Source organism: Glycine max, chromosome 10 (assembly GCF_000004515.6).
Source record: "Glycine max cultivar Williams 82 chromosome 10, Glycine_max_v4.0, whole genome shotgun sequence".
NCBI lineage: Eukaryota > Viridiplantae > Streptophyta > Magnoliopsida > Fabales > Fabaceae > Glycine > Glycine max.
In genome coordinates this window covers 11589011-11610977 of record NC_038246.2, presented here as the reverse complement: position 1 = coordinate 11610977, position 21967 = coordinate 11589011, and the positions used below count along the sequence as shown (strand labels likewise).

Genomic DNA, 21967 nt, shown 5'->3' with positions numbered 1-21967 from the left:
ATGACAGACCTTGGTACTCTAGCTTATTTCCTTGGGTTAGAATTTGTAACTACCTCAAAGGGAATTCTGCTTCACCAACAGAAGTATGCTACTGATGTATTGAAAAGATTTCATATGGCAGATTGTAATCCTGCAAATACTCCAGCAGAGGTTAATACAAAATTGGAAATAGCAGAAGAAGAAGAAGCAGTGGATCCAACCATGTATAAGCAACTAGTTGGCTCCTTGAGATACCATGTAACAGTAGACCTGACCTCTCCTTTGTTGTTGGTTTAATCAGTAGGTTCATGAATAATCCAAAGAAGTCTCATTTGACGATTGCCAAAAGAATTTTGAGGTATGTGAAGGGAACATTGGAATATGGTATTTTGTTTCCTAGGAAGACAGACCAGAGAACAGTGAGTTTACTGGGGTATTCTGATTCAGATTGGTGTGAAGACAAAATAGATAGGAGAAGCACTACAGGGTACTTGTTCAAGTTTCTAGGTGCTCCAATTTCCTGGTGCTCTAAGAAGCAACCTGTGGTGGCCTTGTCTTCCTGCGAGGCTGAATATATAGCAGGATCATATGCTGCTTGCCAAGCTATTTGGCTAGATTTATTGCTAGATAATTGATGTTTGAAGCAAAGAAACCTATTAAATTGCTAATTGATAACAAGTCAACTATCAATTTAGCTAAAAATCTAGTCTCACATGGGAGAAGTAAGCACATTGAAACCATATTCCATTTCCTAAGGGAGCAGGTGAATAATGGAAAGCTTGAAATGACATTGTTCAACAGAAACTCAGCTAGCTGACATACTAACTAAGGCAATTAGGCCTGACAAATTTATAAAACTCATAATAGAGTTGGGAATTATATCTTATAATGATTTGAATTAAGGGGGAGTGTTAAGTTTAAACCAAATATAAGTACGGGTATTGTTAATAGTAGTTGGTTAGAGTGTTAATTTTATATTGATTTCTGTTTTTTGTTGTAACAATTTTTTGATAAAAGCATTATATAAAAGTGCATATGTGTAAGTGCTTGATAAGAAAATACACACAAGTTTCATTAAAATATGTTCTCTATTCATATTTATGTGAGTGTAAAAGAGTTTATTACGCATCATTTCTCTGATGCATCATTTCTCACTAATTAGACTAAATGATGTGCCAACTTCCCTCGCCTTTATTTTATTTTTATTTCTTTAAAATCATATTCTCAAGTTCAGTTACAGCCATAACTGATTTATTAGTGGGTCATAATTGATATAATTATGCTTATGCATGAACTGGTGTTTTTTTTACTTGTCTTAGTTAATGTAGACTCACCCTTAGGCTATCTTTAAGGACTGATTCTAGGATGGGAAAGTTAAACAAATTTTTCGCCGTGGGAAACTAGCTAGGAACGTAAGATTTGGACCTTTCTTGAGATAAGAGTAAGACTACAACAGAAATGCTTGCACCAAAATATATTAAAAAATATTATTAACCATTTTAATGGATTGTCAGTAGTCCTTTGACTGACCCTTTCTTTTTTTCTCTCTCTTTCCTCCGCATTGCTTTGTTCTTCAGAAAAAAGAAAGAAAGAAGCACAGCACTGCCCATTCAACAAGAAAACAGGATTGAACTCCTCTTCAGTACACACTCATTGTGTTTTTCTGTTTCCTACTGGAAAAATCCAGTAACTGGAGACAATCTGAACCCAAGAAAACAAGTCATGGTAGCAAACTATCATCTCTCAAGCTCTCTCACCCTAATGGCAGCAAACTAAAATGCCGCTCAACATCAATAATGGTGTGATTTTCTGATTTAAACAATCGTAAAAAGACCCAGAATTTAGTTCTTCGTGTAGAGCTTGAGTAGTTATTAAATTTTGGAGTATGTAATAATTCATGGGGGAGCTGTTATTACTGTACACAGAAGCTTGAGTTACACGTCTTGTAATTAACTCAATCTCTATTGTTATTAATAACATTTTAGTTTTTAAAAAAGAAAAAAAGATATGCATTAGTAATGTAAAAATTTTACAAAGTCAATTACAATCCACGTATATAAATTATTAATTTTTGAAATAATTATCTTAAAATAATTTAACTGATGATTTATGATTGAATGATAATGTAAAATTGTTTTACACATCAATAAATAAATATTAAACTTTTAAAAAAAGATAAAAATCACTCTTAGACCCCTATCCTTCACAACCCATGGCAACTACTTTTATCCCTCTCTAGAGCCATCAACTAGACTGGCATCATAATGTTCTCTATCTACCAGCTCCATGAACCTTGCTTCAGTGCTACACACAGCCACCATGAGACTAACTTGAACCTCAACGAAGCACCAACGCAACACCACAGCACGACAGCGAGCTGGTGGAAGAGAATGGGTTTGCATAGTTGAGTGAGGAGGGGAAAGAACTCAAAGAAGTAACAAATAGTAAAGAATGGGATGAGAAAGAGGGAACCATTCTTCTAATATACTTGTTTTCTTAATATATTCCAATGTAGGCATTCCTACCGTAGTCTCATGCTTATCTAAAAAAATTCATATCGTACGCTCCTGATTAGCTTCCCATGATGGGAAATTTGTTGAACTTTCCCACCCTAGAATTGGCAATCTTCACTAATAAAAAATAGGTTTTTTACGACGTCCCTTCTACGACGACGGTAGTGAGAAAACCGTTTTAATTAATAATGCAGTGACATTACCGTAAATATAAGCATTTCTGGAATAAACTCTACGATGGTTGCATTAAAGACGTCTTAGAAAGCACGGTCTAGTGGCATTTTTGAAATTAAATGAAAGATGATTTAAGACGGTCCTATCATAAACACGTCATTGTTTTAATATATATATATATATATATATATATATATATATATATATATATATATATATATATATATATATATATATATATATATATATATATATATATATATATATTCAATAAAACCCTACTCAGTCTCGTGTAACGTCGCGCCACTAATTTCGACCGCACCTCTCCTTCTCCCGCTCGAAGCCCCTCAAGTTCTCCAGAACAATCAAAGCAGCAGTCGCCGATGACGACACAATAGAGGCACCAGCAAAAGAAGAGGCTGCATCGGTTGCGTTCACCCCACCAAAAAAATGTACTAATTTCTGTTTTGTTAGGCAAAAATTCCATATTTTTATTTTTTGTCGAGAGGGAATTTTCTTGCTTTTATATTTTCTCTGCTTCATGTTGTTGGGGATGTCTGTGAGATGAACATATAAAGTTGAGATTTTTTCAATTATCTTCAATTCAGCAAGTTTAATTTTGTGCCCTCAAAATTCCCTTTATCTTCCCGTTTTTGATCTCTCTAACCCTTTCCAAAAGATGCTTCCTGGCTAGGTATAGAGAGCCACTTGGTATTTGTCTTCCCGTTTTTGATCTCTAACACTTTAGAATTTGAAGACTACATAGAGCCGCTTAAGGTGTACCTGGCTAGGTACAGAGAGATAATTTTTCTTTTTTCTTTTGCTTCCTTTTTTCTTGGTATAGTTTTCGATGGTTTCTATCAAATTTTGTTTTTAGTTGATTTAAATACATCATAAGGATATATGTTAGAACATGAGGAGACAATTGAAATAATCTAAATTAAAGTTGTCTGATACATCTAGCTCTCTTGAAATGTAGAATCCAGATATACATACAAAAGACAAATTTATTCTTGAGTAAATTACACTAACTATGAGGTTTTGTGAAATTACACAAACTTCCTAGTTTTCATTTCCTTTTCCCTTTTGAGGTGCGTTTTGGTGTTTGGTTAGATGAACTGGGTGGGTGGGAAACCTTTTAAACTACTGGATTTGTACAATTCTTAACCTCCTCCCTTCATTTATAATTATTTGGTTGGTGATTTTCGAAAGATGCTTCCAATTTTGTGCCCTCAAAAGTGTAGCATTAGGCTGTAAATTTGACTCATTTTAGTATAGTTTTAATGTTGTTATTTCACATTAAAAAATACTCATTTAGTTAAGTTGATATCCTAGAACATTGTATATCTCTTGGGCTGGAAGAAAATTAAATTAATGAAGGTGGTGTTACTTGTCATCAGAGTACTTGGCCTGGGACTTTGTGGCTGGTGGCAGGAATGTATTGGCCTCCATCTCCATAAGAAGCTATAGTTGCTGCATTACTTGTGATCAATTGTATGCTTTTCTACTCTTGTAACTAATGCTTCTACTTTTCTTTTATGTGCTCTTTGAATGATGTGTTTTTTTTTCCTTCAAGTAATGTTTGGCTTGCTCTGCCGAGCATATGTATTACTTGTGCCGTGTTAACAAACAACCTGTAAGTGTATTTATTTATTAACAAGTGATTAATTGAATTTGATTATATATATACTATCTTGAAAGATTACTCAAATTTGAAAATTTTGGGTACATGCCTTGATGATTTGATGCTCCTAAATGTGAATAAAGAGGGTGCACAATTTTAATAGGAAACTTGTGGTTTTTGAAGCAAATATGTAGGTTACAAAAGGAAATATTACAGTGCTACTTGTTATTGGCAATAGAAAAAAAAAACTAGCTTTGAAGTACAACTATGTTTACAGAATGGTATCATCAGCCTTCTTTTAGAATCTGCACTCTGTCCAAATGCCAATGCTATGGACAAGTTTGAAACTTTATATATTGTGCTTCCTATGTTTGTTGTACATCTCTAAAACACTTGTGTTGCAACTTTGACAGTGATAGTGGACAATTGTGTGCAATAAAAGAAGTCAGGGTTGTCTGTGATGACCAATTATCAAAAGAGTGCCTCAAACAACTTAATCAGGTAATTCTATTATTTTTAAAGTTTTATGCATGTTGCCTTAAGCCTTCAATACTGTTGCCTTAAGTCTTCATTTGTTTGCAGGAGATCCATTTGCTCAGTCAGCTTTCACAGGGATATCAAAGGGGCTAACATTCTAGTTGATCCTAATGGTGAAATCAAGCTGACAGACTTTGGAATGGCTAAACATGTAAGTTTATTTGCTTTTAGAGAATGAATTACTTTTGCTTACTTGAAAAGTTATTGCTTCTGGTAAAATAAATTGCTTTATTGTTATACACTTGTATTTTAATTAAAGTATGTTAATAGGTTACATTTTGATTTTAAGATAATTTTTAGTTATAATTTATTAATTTATTTTAATTAAAAAAAATAAGAAAGTATAACTTAACAAATCTTATAAACATTTATTTGTTAGGTCAGAAATTATATTTGTTTTCCAATCAATTGAATTAAAAACTAATCACGGTAAAAATTAAATACACATTTTTTTCACTAATTAAATCATTCTCGTCGGTATGATTATATTACTATAATTCAATTTCAAAAATTTACACAAACAATTAAAGGAATATATAATATTTTTTGAAATATTATTTGTGGATTTTCCTTTTGGGTGATGGGCCTGCTTGTGACTTGTGTTCATTGGATCAAAGGCCCCCGTCAAACATGATTGAGTTGAGCTATTAGCAGTATGTGTATGGCTATTATTTGTGTACGGCTATTATTTGGTTTTCCTCTTGTGTATTTGTGTATGGCTATTATTTCCTTGTTAATTAATCAAATGCACAAGCTATTAATAGTTTTAGTATTGTGAATTTGGTTTTCCTCTGCTTGTGTATTTGTGTATGGCCATTATTTCCTTGTTATTTAATCAAATGCACAAGCTATTAATAGTTTCAGTATTGTTTCTATTCTTTTCTTTTACATAAGTACGTAACCTCATGGATGGGGCCAAATTGGTATATAACCTCTCCTCCATGACAAGTGATGAAAAGAAAAAAAAAGTTGGATTAATTAGGATTTTAGTCCCTCAAATTTTAATTTTTGGTCCTTCAAGTTTTTTTGGGTAATTTTCAGTCTTTCCTCAATTTTTCTTAGTATTTTTAGTTCCTCTAAATTTTTCTCTATTTTTAGTCCCTTGTTTATTTTTATTTCTTAAAATTAATTCATGTTTTGTCTATTTTTAGCCCTTATTTATTTTATATTTGAGAGTAATTTTGAACAATAAAAATAAATGAGGGATTAAAAATAGACAAAAAATTTAGAGGGACTAAAAGTGATGTCAAAAAAATTAATAAAAGACTAAAAGTTATTATAAAAAATTTGAGGGATTAAAAATTAGAAGCTAAAAAACTCGAGAGATAAAACTTAGGTAGAAGCTAAACTTTGTATTAAGTAGACAAATTCAATCATTTAACTTAATATCCAACTTTTTTCCTTACTCAAAGTTAAAGTTTGTTTTAAAAATATATTTTGTCTTTGAAACTTTTTACGACTAATTAAGTACCCAGGCTAATGTTAAAAAAAATTAGGATAACTTTTATAATGTTTATTAGTTTTATTACAAATAATATAACTAAATAAAAAGTTATTCTCCAAAATTGACCTTGGTTTGGATATTATAAATTTTTAACTCATGTTTTGTCTACCTGAAAATTCAAACCTTTTATTTTTTTAATTCACATTTGATTCCACTTGCTGCAATACAAGAACAGGAACATAAGACTAAGAGGGTCAAAGTTCAAAAGCGTATTCTGGGAAAAAGACTCAATAGGAGCACACAAAAGTAAAATAAGAGCACGGTGCCCAAACTAACGCTCTGTCTCTCTCTCTGCACGCTTATATTCACTTCCTCTTTAATTGATTCACCTTCCTTACTTTTATTTTCTTTCTCTGCTCTCTCTTTAATTTGTCTCTACGTTGAAGTGAATTGCTTCAAGTCCAAAAATGGAGCAATATGAAATTCTTGAACACATTGGAAGAGGTTCCTTTGCTTCAGCTCTACTTATCAAACACAGGCACGAAAACAAAAGGTGAGCCCACTCACTCTTATCATGTCTCTCTCATGTTTCCTTATTCTCACTCACACTCATGAAAAACTTGCATATATATATATATATATATATATATATATATATATATATATATATATAATTTTTTTTTCATTATTATGTTGTTATTTTTTGTGTTTGTAAAATTAGGTATATCCTTAAGAAGATACGTCTTGCCCGCCAGACTGACAGAACTAGTAGATCTGCTCACCAGGAGGTAATACTAACACTAACACCACCTTTTTAGGTTTTATTCTTTATATTATTCACTATTGCATTTCATTTTTAATATTTGTTGCTTTATGTTTTAAAATGCGGAATGGGGTGCTTACTTTTTTTCTTTCTATGCTAACTAAGGATTCTGAGATGCTTTGTTTATTCTTTGTTTTTCAATTAGCAGATGGAGCTTATCTTTAAAGTTCGCAATCCATTTATCGTAGAATATAAAGATTCCTGGGTGTAAAAGGTCAGCTTTAATTTAAAGAACAAAAAAAAAATCAATTTTTTTTTCATTTTGTTGTTTTTTTTTGTTTTGTAGTGTTTTTGGTTTATGCTTCACAAATGGGAGTTATTTTGGACTGGAAAAGTTTAATGTTTTTTTATTTGCTTATCTCTTTACAAATGTTGAACTTTTATCATATTAATCAATGATGATGTTGATGTTGGAGCCTCTTTTTTTTTTTTAACAGAGAATAAAAAATGGGTTTATGATTATTGATTAATTTTTAATTCTGAAATTTGCAAGCTGGTATCTGCTCTTCCAGGGTTGTTTTGTATAGATAAGGTTGGTTTAGGGAGTTTGTTCAGCTTAATTTTTGCTTATCTGGTAATGATAACTTGTTTCCCTCACAGTTTACTTTATGCTATTAGGTACAAAAATGATTTTTATTATGTGTCTGTAATGTTAAGGTATACAAATTATAGTACACCATAGTATTCTACTTAATCATTATAATATATTTGCCTTCACCTATGTAATACTTGTGATTATTATCTTTTTGCCTATTTTTATACAGAATTGTAATGATTGTCTTCATAGAATTGGCCTATGTAATTGATTATTTTGTATACAGCCTCAACAAAATTAAATGAGATAAAAAAGAGAACTATCAAAAAAAGAATCTTTCTAAGGCGGTTTTTCATAGAACCGATGTAGAAAGAACAATATTCTAAGACAGTCCCCACACGAGACCCGTCTTAGAATGTAATACTTCCTAAGGCGGTTCTACGCAGAACCGATGTAGAAAGCAATACATTCTAAGACGGGTCTACTGAAAACCGATGTAGAAGCTAGTATATTCTAAAGCGGTCCCTTCAAGACACCCGTCTTAGAATATTAATCTATTCAAAGATGGTTTTTTTAAACCGTTGTCGTAGGTCCTTACTTTTTACGACAGGTGCTACAAAGACGGTTCAAAACCGTCGTGGAAAGTGTCTTACAACCGATGTAGAATCCTCTTTTTGTAGTAGTGCTTTGAGTGGATGAGTTTGGACAGAAAGAGAGAAGGGGTAGTTTTTCATTTAAAGTAAAGAATTCCATAATTGACAATTTGTTAAAGTTTACAAAATGATAGATTAGCACGTAACCTTCCCAAGCATGCTTTATTTCCTTTTTATAAAATTTTATAAGATAAATATCCAATTTAATCTTTGAATTTGCAATGGATTCCTGAATTATCAAAAAATAAAATTTTATCCCTCAATTTGTAAAAAGTGCGACAAATTCGTCCCGTCATCAAATATCTCTGTTAAATCAAATGGTTAAGTCTACATGACATCATTGGACCTTTTTGACAGCCAAAAATTTGCTGCATGTGTTAGTGACCCGAATGAACTAAATGTCACCATGAATTCTAATGGACCAATTTGTCAACTTGAAAAAATGTCCATTCTTTCTTTCTTTTCCTTGGAATACCCTCCTCCTTCTTCCTTTCTGCTGCTCTCCCTTCATAGATTCACTCATTAAACATAAGCAAACCTGAGATCATTTTCACAGTAACTTAAATCACAAAAGCATATTCCAATAAGAATTGTTCTCCTTGACTCACACACAAATGCCTATACGAATGCAAATATGGAGTATTAGGTTCTCTCTCAATTATGTTCTCACTCATGCATGCAGTTCTCTCTTCTCACTCCACATATTTGAAATAAAAAACCTGCAATATTGTGCATATTTTCAGATTTGGAAAAAGAAAACAAAAATGAGTTCAAATCTAGAAGCGTGAACTCAACATTGCGAGTTGGTAAAGGTTCATTGTCGTTGTGCTTGAAATGGAAAGGGAACCTTGTCGTCTCATTCTTGCCGACGTGTTTTCCCACTCTTGTGCGGCGGCTGAAGGAGACGATTTGGGGTTGGGTGGTGGTCGAAGGAAGGTTAATTTGGAGCAGTAGTTCTTGGTGGATATATTCAAGACTGTTGTTGTTGTGATATATTTTGATGTTCTTTTTTTGGGATAAGAGATCCAATCATTTAATTCGTTAGTGGAGATGCTGGAGATCAAAAGAGGGTGTAGCGGTGAAAGAAAAACGAAGGAAAGAGAAAGAAAGGGGTGGCCGAATGCCACTGGAAAAAAAAAAGCCACCCTCAAAAATTGCATTTGGCATCGACGGTCCATGGTTGTGGAAAGGGAAACATGAAGGCATAGCAAGGAGAAAGAAGAAAAGGGTTAAATAGTAATAGTTGTTGGGTTTAAATGGCTACATTACTTGCTATTGTAAAAAAAAAATTAACATTTCTGCCAATTGACAAATCAGTTCATTGAAATTTTACTGACAAAGTTGTTCATCCTACTCATCACCGGAGTTAGTAACACACAGAAAAATTTTCGCTGACAAATCTGTCCACAAATACCATGTAGAACATTGTGTTTGCTTTGACGAAGATATTTAAAGTTTGAACTAAATGATCACACTTTTCATAAATTTAGGCATAAAATTTTATTTTTTTTATCTTTCAAGGACTAAAGTGTCAACACATTATAAATTTATTCAAGAACTGAAGTGATTATTTATCCAAATTTTATATCTTCCATAATTTTGAATTGAAAAATTATTCATGTGATATTTCCCTTCCACCCAACCCAAATATACCCCTTCAACCATATCTAATCAAACAAAATGATTGTATCAAAGTGATAAATCATAATTTGAGTAATATTTTATGTGAATTTTTGTGTTATTTTGTTAGAGACGAGAGGGACGGGGATCCTCGGATTCGAGGTCAAGGAAGCCTCCTTACTACACTAACAAATAAGCCAAATGATATTCCTCCCTTTCCATTCATTTGCAATCTTATTTAAATACAATTGGTGAGCTGAGCTAACAGAATTACACGTGCGAATTTACACTCACAATTGCACTACTGATTGCCTAACAATTTTCTAATAGAATTAGCTTTAACGGAATGGAAATATCTGTAACTAACTTCTATATTATCTCATCTACTCAGGTATACTGATCCAAGTACGTAGGGCGTTTGGTGCTTCGTTTGGGCCTCTCCCTATGGGTCTCGACTTCATTGGGCTTGCTGCTTCCTTGTGGCACCGGTATGTCTTCAGTTGGGTTCTAGGGATTGCTAGCAATACCCCCTGCCGGGAAAACCACCTTGTCCTCAAGGTGGTAAGTATCGCGGATGGTATTCCAAGGCTCCCAAGTTGCTTCCTCGGGTGGCAGACCCACCCATTGAACCAGAACCATGGGTGTTAGGGGACTGGTGGTCAAATCCATTTTAGAGGAAATAATGGAAAGGGGTTCTAGGACTGGTTGATTATCGACGACGTGAGGGGGCAGAGCACTGGGGTGGGGAGAAATGGGACCATAGTGAGGACAAAGTAAGGAGTAGTGGAAAATGGGGTGAATCCTTGAATCAGTTGGCAGTTTGAGGCGATAAGCAACACTGCCAATGCGCTCCAAAATTTCAAAAGGACCAAAATATCGTTTAGCAAGCTTCTGATTTGTGGTCTTTGTAACGGATCCCTGTCAGTAAGGTCGGAGTTTGACATAGACCCACTGGCAAACCGTGAACTCCTTGTCCCTATGTTTGGCGTCAACATACTTCTTCATAGCGGCTTGTGCTTTGAGCAGACATTGTGTCAAGGAAGCATGTATAATCTGCCTGTTAGTCAGCAATGAGTCAACAACTTCATTCCTGGAAGTCCCAACGACATAGTCAGGGATGGAAGAAGGAGGTTTGCCGAAGGTCGCCTCATATGGAGTCATCCCGGTGCTTGAATGTAGCGAGGTGTTATAGGACCATTCGACTAAGCTCAAAAACTGGTGCCACTCCGACGGTCGAGAATGGGTAAAGGAACAGAGGTACTGTTCCACTACGCAATTCATAACCTCCGTTTGAGGATGATAAGCGGTGCTAAGACGAAGTAAGGTGCCACTGAGTTTAAACAACTTTCTCCAAAATGCACTGACAAACACTTGGTCGCGATCAGATACCAGGCTACGGTGAATACCATGAAGCTTGCACACAATATCAAAAAACAGAGTGGCAACTTTAGATGCAGTGAACTGGGCCGGCAAGGCGCCGAGGTGGACGCCTTTCGTGAAATGGTCCACAACCACCAAAATGACGGTGTAACCGTGCGATTTCGGAAGATGGGTAATGAAGTCGAGGGAGAGATCCTCCCAGATTCCTAACGGCACCGAAAGTGGTTGGAGAAGACCCGCCAGACGGTGAGTAAGGTGCTTAAGTTACTGACAAGTAAAGCATTGACGGATAAAAAGCTTGACATCAGCGCGTATGGAGGGCCATACGAAATTGGCCTGGAGGCGATGCAGAGTCTTAGCAACACCGAGATGACCTCCCAATGGACTGGAATGAAACTCCAAGAGAAGAGTTTGAATGAAAGGATTTTTCGAATCCAACCAAATGCTGCCTTTGCAGAATATCAAGTCATCCTGAATTCGGTAATCTGGATAAGCAATGGGGTCACGAAGGATGGAATCACGCATCGCCTGAAAGTCAGGGCTGGAGTGAAGACTCTGACGAAGCTGAGTCATAAAATCAAAGTAGGGATATGTGAGGATGAATAGAGTACTATCGCGGCCAGACTCAATTCGTGATAATGCGTCGGCCACCACATTAGTTGCACCTGGCTTGTAGGCAATCTTGTAATCATAACCCAAAAGTTTAGTGAGATAGTATTGCTGTTCAGGGGTTTGAATTACCTGAGACATTAGGTCCTTCAAACTCCGGTGGTCTGTGAGTATTGTAAATGGGTGACCCAGCAGATAATGACGCCATTTTCGAATTGCAGTTGTCATCACGTGGAGCTCGCGCACATACATTGAGGCTCGCTGCATGCGTGGACTGAATTGCTTACTGAAGAAAGTAATCGGGTGTCCCTGTTGCATGAGGACTGCACCCATTGCACTATTGGATGCATATGTTTCTAACACAAAAGGAATGGCAAAATCTGGGGGAGCGAGCATAGGGGCGCAGGTCATAGCCTGCTTAAGCCGATCAAAGGCTGCCTGAGCCGCTGGAGACCAGAGGAACTTGTCCTTGCAAAGAAGAGGTGTCAGGGCTGAGGCAATGGAAACATATCCCTTGATAAAATGACGGTAAAAACCGGTGAGACCCAAAAAACTGCATAATTCCTTCTGCGAAGAGGGAACAGGCCAAGTAAGCATGGCCGTGATCTTAGTTTGCTCTGGTTCGATCCCTCTGTCGGAAATAATATGGCTTAAATACTCCAATTGGCGTTGGGCCAGCAAACACTTAGATTGTTTTAAGTAAAATTAGCCCTGGAGGAGTGCCTCGAAGACCAACGTAAGATGATGAAGATGATCATCGAGAGTGGTACTATACACAAGGATATCATCCAAGAAAACCACCGTGAATTTACGCAAAAATGGCTGCAACAGAGCATTCATCGTGGCCTGAAAGGTAGAAGGTGCATTGCTCAAGCCAAAAGGCATTACGCGATATTCGTAATGGCCTTGATGGGTGCGAAAGGCGGTCTTCGGTATGTCATCTTCTGCCATTAAAATCTGATGGAATCCTTGGCGGAGGTCAAGCTTCGAAAACCATGAGGCGTGGCCAAGGTCGTCCAACAATTCATCAATGGTTGGCATGGGGAAACGATCCTTGATCGTGACGGAGTTTAGAGCACGGTAGTCGACGCACATGCACCACGAGCCATCCTTCTTCTTAACCTGGAGGATTGGCGATGAAAAAGGACTTTGACTCAGGCGAATCAGACCGGCCTGGAGGAGAGCAACAACTTGCCTTTCGATTTTGGACTTCTGGCAATAGGGATAACGATAAGGACAGACGTTAATAGGTGGGGCAGAAGGTTAAAGGTTGATACGATGGACAATTTGGCGGGGCGGAGGTAGCTAGGTAGGAGTTTGGAAGATGAGGGTAAATCAGGCAAGGAGGGTTTGTATTTCTGGGATAGGGTGGGTGAGAGTGGGTGAAGGTTCGGGTAGTAAAGCCAAATGGAATAGGGCTGAGGTTGAACGGGTCTGGATAAGCCGTTTAACCTGTGGTGCAGATATGGGTGTAAGCCCAAAAGACACGTCTGCCTTCAATGTAACTGGTAGGCCCAAATGAGTGAATTGCATGGTAAGGGCAGTGTAATCAGTAATTACAGGGCCTAACCCTTTTAACCAAGCAATCCCTAATACTACGTCTGCGCCGCTAATGAGGAGTAAGTGGAGGGAGACCAGGAATGAGTGGCCCTGAAGGAGGAGGGGGGTAGTGGGGCAGACCTGGTGGCAGTCGAGGACGGAACCGTTGCCGACCAGGACGCGCAATGGCGTGGTCTCGGTGACAGGCAAGTGCAGGAACTTGGCGACGCGTGGCTAGACGAAATTGTGGGTGCTCCCACTATCGACGAGCACCATTAACCGTGCGCCATTAATGAAGCCAAATAAACGAAAAGTCTCTGGGGTCGAGAGACCAAAGAGGGCGTGGAGACTGATATGAGGTAGAGTGGGGAAGAAAGGGGTTCAGGGTCCAGTGGTGTAGGGTCTGAGGAAGGAGAGAGGGGTGGGCTAGGGTCAGGTTCGTCGGCGATGAAGAGGAGGATGCGACCTTTACAACGATGTGATGAGCTCCATTTCTCATCACAGTTGTAACAAAGGCCCTTCTCGCGACGAAAAACCATCTCCTCTGGCGTACGGTGTGTGAAAGGGGCCTTCACGGTTGGGGTTTTAGGGTTTGTATTGGGTGGCGGGCCTAAGGCTGGTGGTGTATAGTGAGAGGTGGTGGGGGAAGGGCGGTAGCTGCGGCGACGGTCAGTCAACTTGTCCTCCTGGAGTTTCGCCAAGGCGGCGGCCTGGGGTAAAGAAAGCGGTTGCAGAGTAATGACCTCACGGCGAATCTCCGAAGAGAGGCCGGAGATAAAACAACTAAGTAGTAATTGCGGTTGAAGCCCGACGATGCGGTTAGCAAGACGCTCGAAGTCCGTAAGGTAGTCGTTGACTGAACCTCGCTGGGAGAGTTTGAACAACGCGCCTTTGGGATCGTCGTAGTAAGACGGGGCGAAACGTGTTTCGAGAGCTTGCAGCAGGCCATTTCACGAGGTAATAAAGCCATTGCGGTACATCCATTGGTACCAGCTCAGGGCTGGACCATCCATGTAAAACGAGGCCATGGTGATGCGGTCCTCGTTGGGAGTGCCCTAGAAATAAAAAAATTGTGTGATCTTAAAAATCCACCCTAGTGGATCAGTGTCGTCAAAGCGGGGAACATCAAGTTTGACTGGCGGTCGGTGCTGAGAAAACACCGGCGACGGTGGCGGAGGAAGCAAGGTCAATTGATTCAAGCGGTCCAAAATTGAATCGACCTTGGAGGCATGGGTGTTGTGCTTGTCGGAGAGGGAATCGTGGTGGATCAAGAGGCGCGAAATTGCATCTTCCAATCGATCAGTGGTAGTCTTTTTGGTCGAGTGCTTCGCCATGGCATGGCAGGTGTCGAACCAAATGTTAGAGACGAGAGGGACGGGGATCCTTGGATTCGAGGTCAAGGAAGCCTCCTTACTACACTAACAAATAAGCCAAATGATATTCCTCCCTTTCCATTCATTTGCAATCTTATTTAAATACAATTGGTGAGTTGAGCTAACAAAATTACACGTGCAAATTTACACTCACAATTGCACTACTGATTGACTAACAATTCCCTAACAGAATTAGCTTTAACGGAATGGAAATATCTGTAACTAACTTCTATATTATCTCATCTATTCAGGTATACTGATCCAAGTACGTAGGGCGTTTGGTGCTTCGTTTGGGCCTCTCCCTATGGGTCTCGACTTCACTGGGCTTGCTGCTTCCTTGTGGCACCGGTATGTCTTGAGCTGGGTTCTGGGGATTATTAGCATATTTCATATATTTTATTGACATAACTCACATTTGAATATTAATTTTTATCTTACAGAAGTATAATTTCTCAATCAAGTGAAAAATTGAAAAATATATATAATTTTATGAAGATTTCATGATATTTTCACTTAAAACGATAATGGTACATTAACTGCAATCCTGATCAATTACAAAGGATCGTGGTCAATTATATGAGGAGGGTCGTGACTAAATTACAACATCCCAGGACCTTAGCGTTCAATCGGTGATAATGGCCGTGGTAAGTTTACAAGGACCGTGGCAGATTGACAACGTTTAAAGCTTTCAGAGCTTTCAGCTTTCGACCACAGTTGTGATATAGATCAGGTTTATAATTCTTATCACTCAAAATAAATCAGTTTTAATAAATGTTAGTTATTTACCTTCAACACAAGAGCAATGTTGTTGAACTTCTTTTGAATTAAAAAAAAAAGAAAAAAAAACATTTATAAAAGAAATTATTTGTTGGATTTTTTTTAAAAATGAAAGACTGAAATGAAATAACATAAAATTCAAAAAGATTAAAATAATCATTTGATGTAAGTCGCACTTATTTACGAATCAGTTTCTGAGTTTTAATTTTATACACACTCTTATTATTATGTTATTTAAATTATAGTTTCTAAAAAAACATGTTTCAAATTTTATTTGAATAATTTTTCTTATAAATATTTAGAAAAGAAGTAAATAAATTAAAATTTTCTGGTCAGTTTATCCATCTCAACTTTTATAAAAGTTAGACAGAGAAAGTTCTATATGAAAGTCACCATAAGTTAACAAGTATTAGGAAATCTTACTTGTCTGTTTTTGATTTTCGAGATGCAGCTTAAATCTAACGACTACAAGTAATTAAAAAAAGTTTAATTTATCGTAACTAAAAGTTAAATGCTTATTATCTCTTTAAAAAAGTTAGATGCTTATAGAAAAAAATTATCTGAAACTATTTGTCTTTATTGTAACTAAAACATGATCAAATCATTAATGAAATCATATAAAAGCAACTTAACTCTACGGATTTAGGTGGAACTAATAAAGAAGAAAACTGATTTATAGAAGATTATGTACCCAAGAAAAGAAGATTAAAATAAAACAAAAATAGTTAAATATTTTAAAATAGCAATCAGGCATTTTGTCAAACTATATGACAACTTAGAATAAAAAAAGAATAAAAACAAACTGTGACAACTTGACCAACCAAAGCAAAAAACAATATATCGATTGATTACTATATTTGTAATTTAAATCTCCCAACTCCCATTGCCACAGCACATATAAAGAGTTCCCACTTCAATTCTTTAAGCCTTATTTGCACTTCATCCCTTCATTGCTTCCGTAGCTTTTCTTCCCTCTCAAAAAATTCAACTCTCGTTCATCCTCTTATTCACTTTTTTTTTCGTTCTTTTTTCCCAGTCACTCTTTCATTGTCAATTCAAACATGAATCTTTTACTCGCCGCTGTAACTCTCCTCGTATTCTACATGGTGAATTTTTTTTACTCAAACCTGTGGATCCCATGGAGAACAGAGCATTATTTCAAGGAGCAAGGGATATGGGGTCCTGACTACCGTCTGATCTTGGGGAACTCATTAGAGATCCGTCGGCTCTACGATGAAGCCAAGTCAGAACCAACCCCTTCATTTGACCACCACCATGTTATCATGGGACGCGTGGTTCCATTTTAGCACAAGTGGTCTCGCACATACGGGAAAACATTCTTGTACTGGTTCGGTTCGATGCCCCGATTGGCGATAACTGACCCGAACATGATTAAGGAGTGTTCCTGAACACGCACAAGGAGTATGTGAAAGTTCCGTTCAACCCTCAGTCCAAGATGCTTTTTGGACAAGGCCTTGTGGGCTTGGAGGGTGACCAATGGGCCTTTTACAGAAGTATCATAAACCTTGCCTTTAACTTTGGAACTTGTTAAGGTAATTCATCTTGTCTTGGAAGTTTTGACTTTAATTTTGAAATTTTTTATTTTCAAGATTAATTTTAAGAGTAAGTAGTACCTGTAGTTTACAAAGATTACATTGTTAAATAATAATAAAACTGTTATGTATAGTAATTTTTTTTAATTTTTACAACAAATTAAAAAACATTTATATATAATTTATGATTGGTTATCGGTAAATCACTTATATTGTTAGTGCATATAAATTAAATAACTAAATGTTATTTTTGATCTTTTATGTTGTCAAAAGTTTTATTTTAATACATTAAATTTTAAAATTTTTATTTTACTCTTTTATGTTTTCAAAAGTTTCATTTTGGTTTTTCTATCATTTTTGTTAAAAATGTTATTACTTTGTCAATGTTTTAAATTTTGAAATAATTAATTATTTTAGTTGTTACTATTTTAAATTAATCATTTTACTTATATTTATATTTAGTACTTCATGAAAATTTAAAACATTGACAAAATACTATTATTTTAAACAGAAAACAAAAAAAAATGACCCATATGAAACTTTTAAAAGTTAATTACGTATAAAAATGATAATTTTAAAAATATAAAAGATCAAAATGAAAATTTTAAAATTTAATGTACCAAAGTAAAAAAAAATTAAAATGTAATGGAGCAAAAATGACATTTAGCCAAATTAAATTATTGGCTAAAATATGTTTTTTGTCATTATAAAATTAGAAATGTTCGGATTTCGTCCTTATAAAATTGAAATCTGTCAAATTTTGGCTCGGAGTTAAGTTCAGATAAATCTAAAACTATACGAAGATTTCTGAGGGTTAAAAATTACCACAAATTGCAGACCAAAAAAATGTATTTTTTTTCTATTTTTCTTCAATTTGTGACGTTTTTAACACTATGAAATCCAACTGCCACAAATTACATAGAAATTGTCACAAATTACAAAATGTATTCGAATCTAACTCCACTCCAAAATTTGAGACATTTTAATTTTACGAGAGAAAAAACATATTTTAGTCTAAATTTTAACATTAAAATATGTTTAAACTATAAAGTCATAAATGTTTGACTTAGATTTTTTATGATTTAAAAGCTACTTTAAAACTAAAATTCAAGATAAAAATTTTATAAACAAAGTAAAAATTGTTTGATAGTTTTAGCTTAAAAGTTCTTTTATAACTAAAAGTTTTATTCTTTTGTCTCATCCGTTAGAAAATACAACAGTGTTGTTAGGTATAAAGAAAATAAAAAGTGTTATAAATAGTTTTTTAACCAAATAGGAAGGGAGATGCGTGTGTATGAGTGGAGAGAATAAGTGGTTTGAAGAAGGAAAAATGTTGTTGGAAGAAAGAGAAAAAAAGCCATTCAGACTTTCTTCTAAATGTAACAAGAAAATTTCTCTCCCATGTTAGTTTATTTTTGTTGACATGCCATCTTGTAATTGTGATTTAAGTAAGGACTTGACAGAATATTAATGAGTAAATCATGAAAACTATTGCAGGGATGGGTGCCAGATATTGTAGCAAGTGTCACAAAGAGGCTGGAGAGATGGGAGGACCAAAGAGGAGGAAGAAATGAATTTGAGATAGATGTGCTCAGAGAGATTCATGATCTTTCTGCAGATGTTATATCAAGGATTGCTTTTGGCAGCAGTTATGAAGAGGACAAGCATATTTTCAACTTGCAGGAGCAACATTAATGCATCTTTACTCACATGCAGTTAGAAGTGTCTATATCCCAGGATTTAGGTTTCTTTAGCAACTGTTCTTTAGCATTTTTTTCACTGCAATTATATCCTAAATAGAATTTTATTTCACATTACAATCTCACAGCTTCAGAGTTACTATAACCTATCATAGGCAGTTATTTTACAAATAAACCAACAATTTTGTCCTTTAAGTATTACCCTCTCTTCCTAAAATAATATAACTATTTAATTAATCTTTGAAGTATTGAATATTTCAGTGAAGTTCAGGGAACAATTTGAAGGGTTTTCTAAGATTGGAAAATTCTTAGCATGAATTCTAAAATTGTTAAGACTACTTAAGTAGTTTCTTTTACTTTAGGGATTACTTAAAAGAAAGAGTAATAGTTCAAGGATGAAATTGATGGTTTACTCACTCCTAGAAACCGAGTTTTCAACATCGGTCAAAAACGGGATTCAACAACGGTGACTAACTGTTGTTGAAACTACAAATTTTCAACAATAGTCCAAAATTGACCATTGTAGAATTATATTCATTTCTACATCGATGCCTACGCCAGCACTGATGTAGTAACCTGCACTTTCAACATCGTTTCTCACCAGCACCGATGTAGTAACCTGCGCTTTCAATTTCTAGCCAGCATTGATGTAGTAACCGGCGCTTTCAACATCGTTTCTCGCCAGCATAACCTGTGCTTTCAACATTGTTTCTCTCCTTAGCAACGATGTAGAAATATCCGATTTCTACATCGTTGCTTACGCCAACACCGATGTAAAAAAATTAGCAACCTGCATAGTAATTAATCAATATGCTTGATGTAATAATTGTTTATATATAAAAACTGAGAATGAGTGGTAAAAATTATTTATATTTTTAATAATCAATAAATATAATAAAATATTAATTAATTAATTAAAGCCTAACAATGAGTAATAAAAATTATCTATATTACTAATAATGAATAAATATACTTATATAATATTAAATTAAGTAAAAGCTAATAATGAGTAATAAAAATTATGTATATACAATGGGTAATTGATGTTAAGAGAGGGTTAATTAATTTACCATTCATAAGTAGAAAGATTACATGTAGAAAGTATTGCTATCTTCAATAGGAAAATTCAAGGATTAGTTAAATCAAATAAAAAACCATTTTCAAAACATGTGCAAATAAATAGAAAGCAAGTTTAAAATCAGTAAGTCAAAACTGGTCCTTACTTTATAAAAGGTCAAAGCTTGTTCAACCATATGTTCATCATTAACTCCAAGGCCAAAACTTAAATATTTAATTTCATCATAAGCTGTGATGTGATCCTGACTAGGAGTGGATCGCTTGATACAGGCTACGGAGATTTGGATGACGCCACTTCCAGCGAAGGAAGATAAGTCAGGATAGATGCCACAAGGATTACCTTGATAAGTCTGAGATTTGTTTAACAAGGAACCCAGAGAGAAGATCTCACCAAATTTTATGAAAATGCCAAAATTTTTCTTTATTGAAAACAAAAACCAATACTTATAGTGTATCTGAACAAGAAGATAAAAATAGACATGGGTCTTCTAAACAGTTTGAGCCAAAATTATAATATATAAAAATTATTAATAAAAATAGAACATATTTGGTATGAGCCTTCAAATTAATTTGGGCTTTCAGTAACAATTAATAGTCTTGGTAGTGCCTCTGCCTCTGGGCCTTCATCCTTCTCCACTTGGGGGCTTCGTCCTTCTCCACTCGGGGGCTTCATCCTTCTCCACTTGGGCCTTGCTAAGTATGTCTGCTACCATTTGTTGAAGGGTATCCATTGACTGTTTGGTCTTACTCCTGGTCATAGGTCCCTGTATTTGGGCAGTTTTAGGATTCTCATCATTCCCTCCTTCTTGGAAAACATTTGCCCTCAAATGTCCAGGATCATCACCGGGTTCAAGTACCTCTTCCTTCCTGTTCTTTTTGGCTTGTTTGGCATAACTTTCATTCTTCTTTGCAAATTGCACCTTCACTTGGTCATACAATCTTTTCACATACTCAACTTTGGCATGTGCATCCTTATGTTGAGTCTCTTGGGGATTGCTTTTGTAACCTGGACTGTTAGGCAATGAAGCTCCTGAAAGGAGATCAACTTGATGTTCTATGCCACTTGAAAGTGGCAGTCCATGAGGAATCTCATTGGGAAAGACATCTTTAAATTCCTGCAATAAGGGTTCAACACTAAGAGAAAAAAAAATAGTTAACTCATTAGAATTATCAGTAGAAATTTTCTTTTTCCTATTCCTCTGTGGTGCCTCACTATTTTCTTTCTCTTGTTCTCTTTTTTCTCTCATTCTGATGTGGTCATCACACACATCTATAGGGGATAGAGGTTTAAAACTAATTCTCTGGTCTTGGTGCTGGAGAGAAATCCTGTTGATGAAGCCATCATGCACTGTTTTGGTGTCCTCTTCAATGTTGACCCTCACTAGTGCCATCTCCATCTCCTTGTAGTACTCCTCCACAATCAAACTTCCTTGGGACAACCTCTGGGGTTTCTATCGCATGGTTCTATTGTAGCTAGTTGGAACATACTTCTTTCGCATAACCCTTCTCATCTCAGTCCATGTATCTATCTCCCGCCCTTCTTCTCTCTTCATCTCTCTTTGATTTTTCTTCCACCAAACAAGGGCATAGTCTGAGAATGTAACTGCTGCTAACTTCACCTTCTGCTCTTTAGGATAATCATTGCAGGAGAATGCATGCTGAATCTTCATCTCCCAGTCAAGGTAGGCATCTGGGTCACTCCTGCCTTTAAAAGAGGGTACATTGAGTTTTACTCCCTCAATTCTGTCTTGCCTCTCTATTCGGTTCGATCCATCATTGACCCTCCCAACATTTGGATTCATTTGGTGCTCTAGTCCTTCTATTCGCCTGTAGAGCTCTTCATTGTTACGGTTCAAAAAATGTTGCATTTGTGTAGTCATCGCGTCCAGTAATAAGCTCTGAGATCCATCCAGTTGATGATATACACCACCACCATTGTCACCAGTTCCTGCCATGATTAAGGAACAAATAATTTTGCAGTAATTTAAAAAAAAAATTAGGACCTCACCACACTCTACTCACGTGTTTCTCTCTTTGATGGTAGTTCACTCGTGTTT

At 35.9% G+C, this 21967-nt stretch overlaps 1 protein-coding gene and 2 long non-coding RNA genes across 6 annotated transcripts; all 3 read left to right on the top strand.

Moving 5' to 3' along the window:
- On the top strand, nt 1-614 carry LOC121172950 (secreted RxLR effector protein 161-like). Its single transcript, XM_041006172.1, has 2 exons — nt 1-203; nt 284-614. Exons 1-2 carry the CDS (start codon nt 1-3, stop codon nt 612-614), a joined length of 534 nt encoding a protein of 177 aa, XP_040862106.1.
- Nucleotides 615-2968: 2354 nt separating this feature from the next.
- LOC121172919 (uncharacterized) lies at nt 2969-5001 on the top strand. Its single transcript, XR_005886809.1, has 4 exons — nt 2969-3118; nt 4067-4160; nt 4704-4791; nt 4873-5001. It is a non-coding gene; the product is annotated as an uncharacterized lncRNA (long non-coding RNA).
- Nucleotides 5002-6084: 1083 nt separating this feature from the next.
- LOC121172918 (uncharacterized) lies at nt 6085-10589 on the top strand. Of its 4 annotated transcripts, none has more exons than XR_005886807.1 (4): nt 6085-6824; nt 6993-7059; nt 7243-7308; nt 10294-10589. It is a non-coding gene; the product is annotated as an uncharacterized lncRNA (long non-coding RNA). The 4 variants fall into 4 exon arrangements; XR_005886808.1 differs by having other exon boundaries at nt 7240-7308; XR_005886805.1 differs by lacking the exon at nt 10294-10589 and having other exon boundaries at nt 7243-7817.
- Nucleotides 10590-21967: the final 11378 nt, after the last annotated feature.

Excerpts from the sequence above, each read along its gene's own strand:
- LOC121172950 (XM_041006172.1), top strand. The coding sequence starts at position 1 with ATGACAGACCTTGGTACTCTAGCTTATTTCCTTGGGTTAGAATTTGTA. Across the intron at positions 204-283 it reads GAAGCAGTGGATCCAACCAT|GTTCATGAATAATCCAAAGA; the intron begins GTATAAGCAACT and ends TTTAATCAGTAG.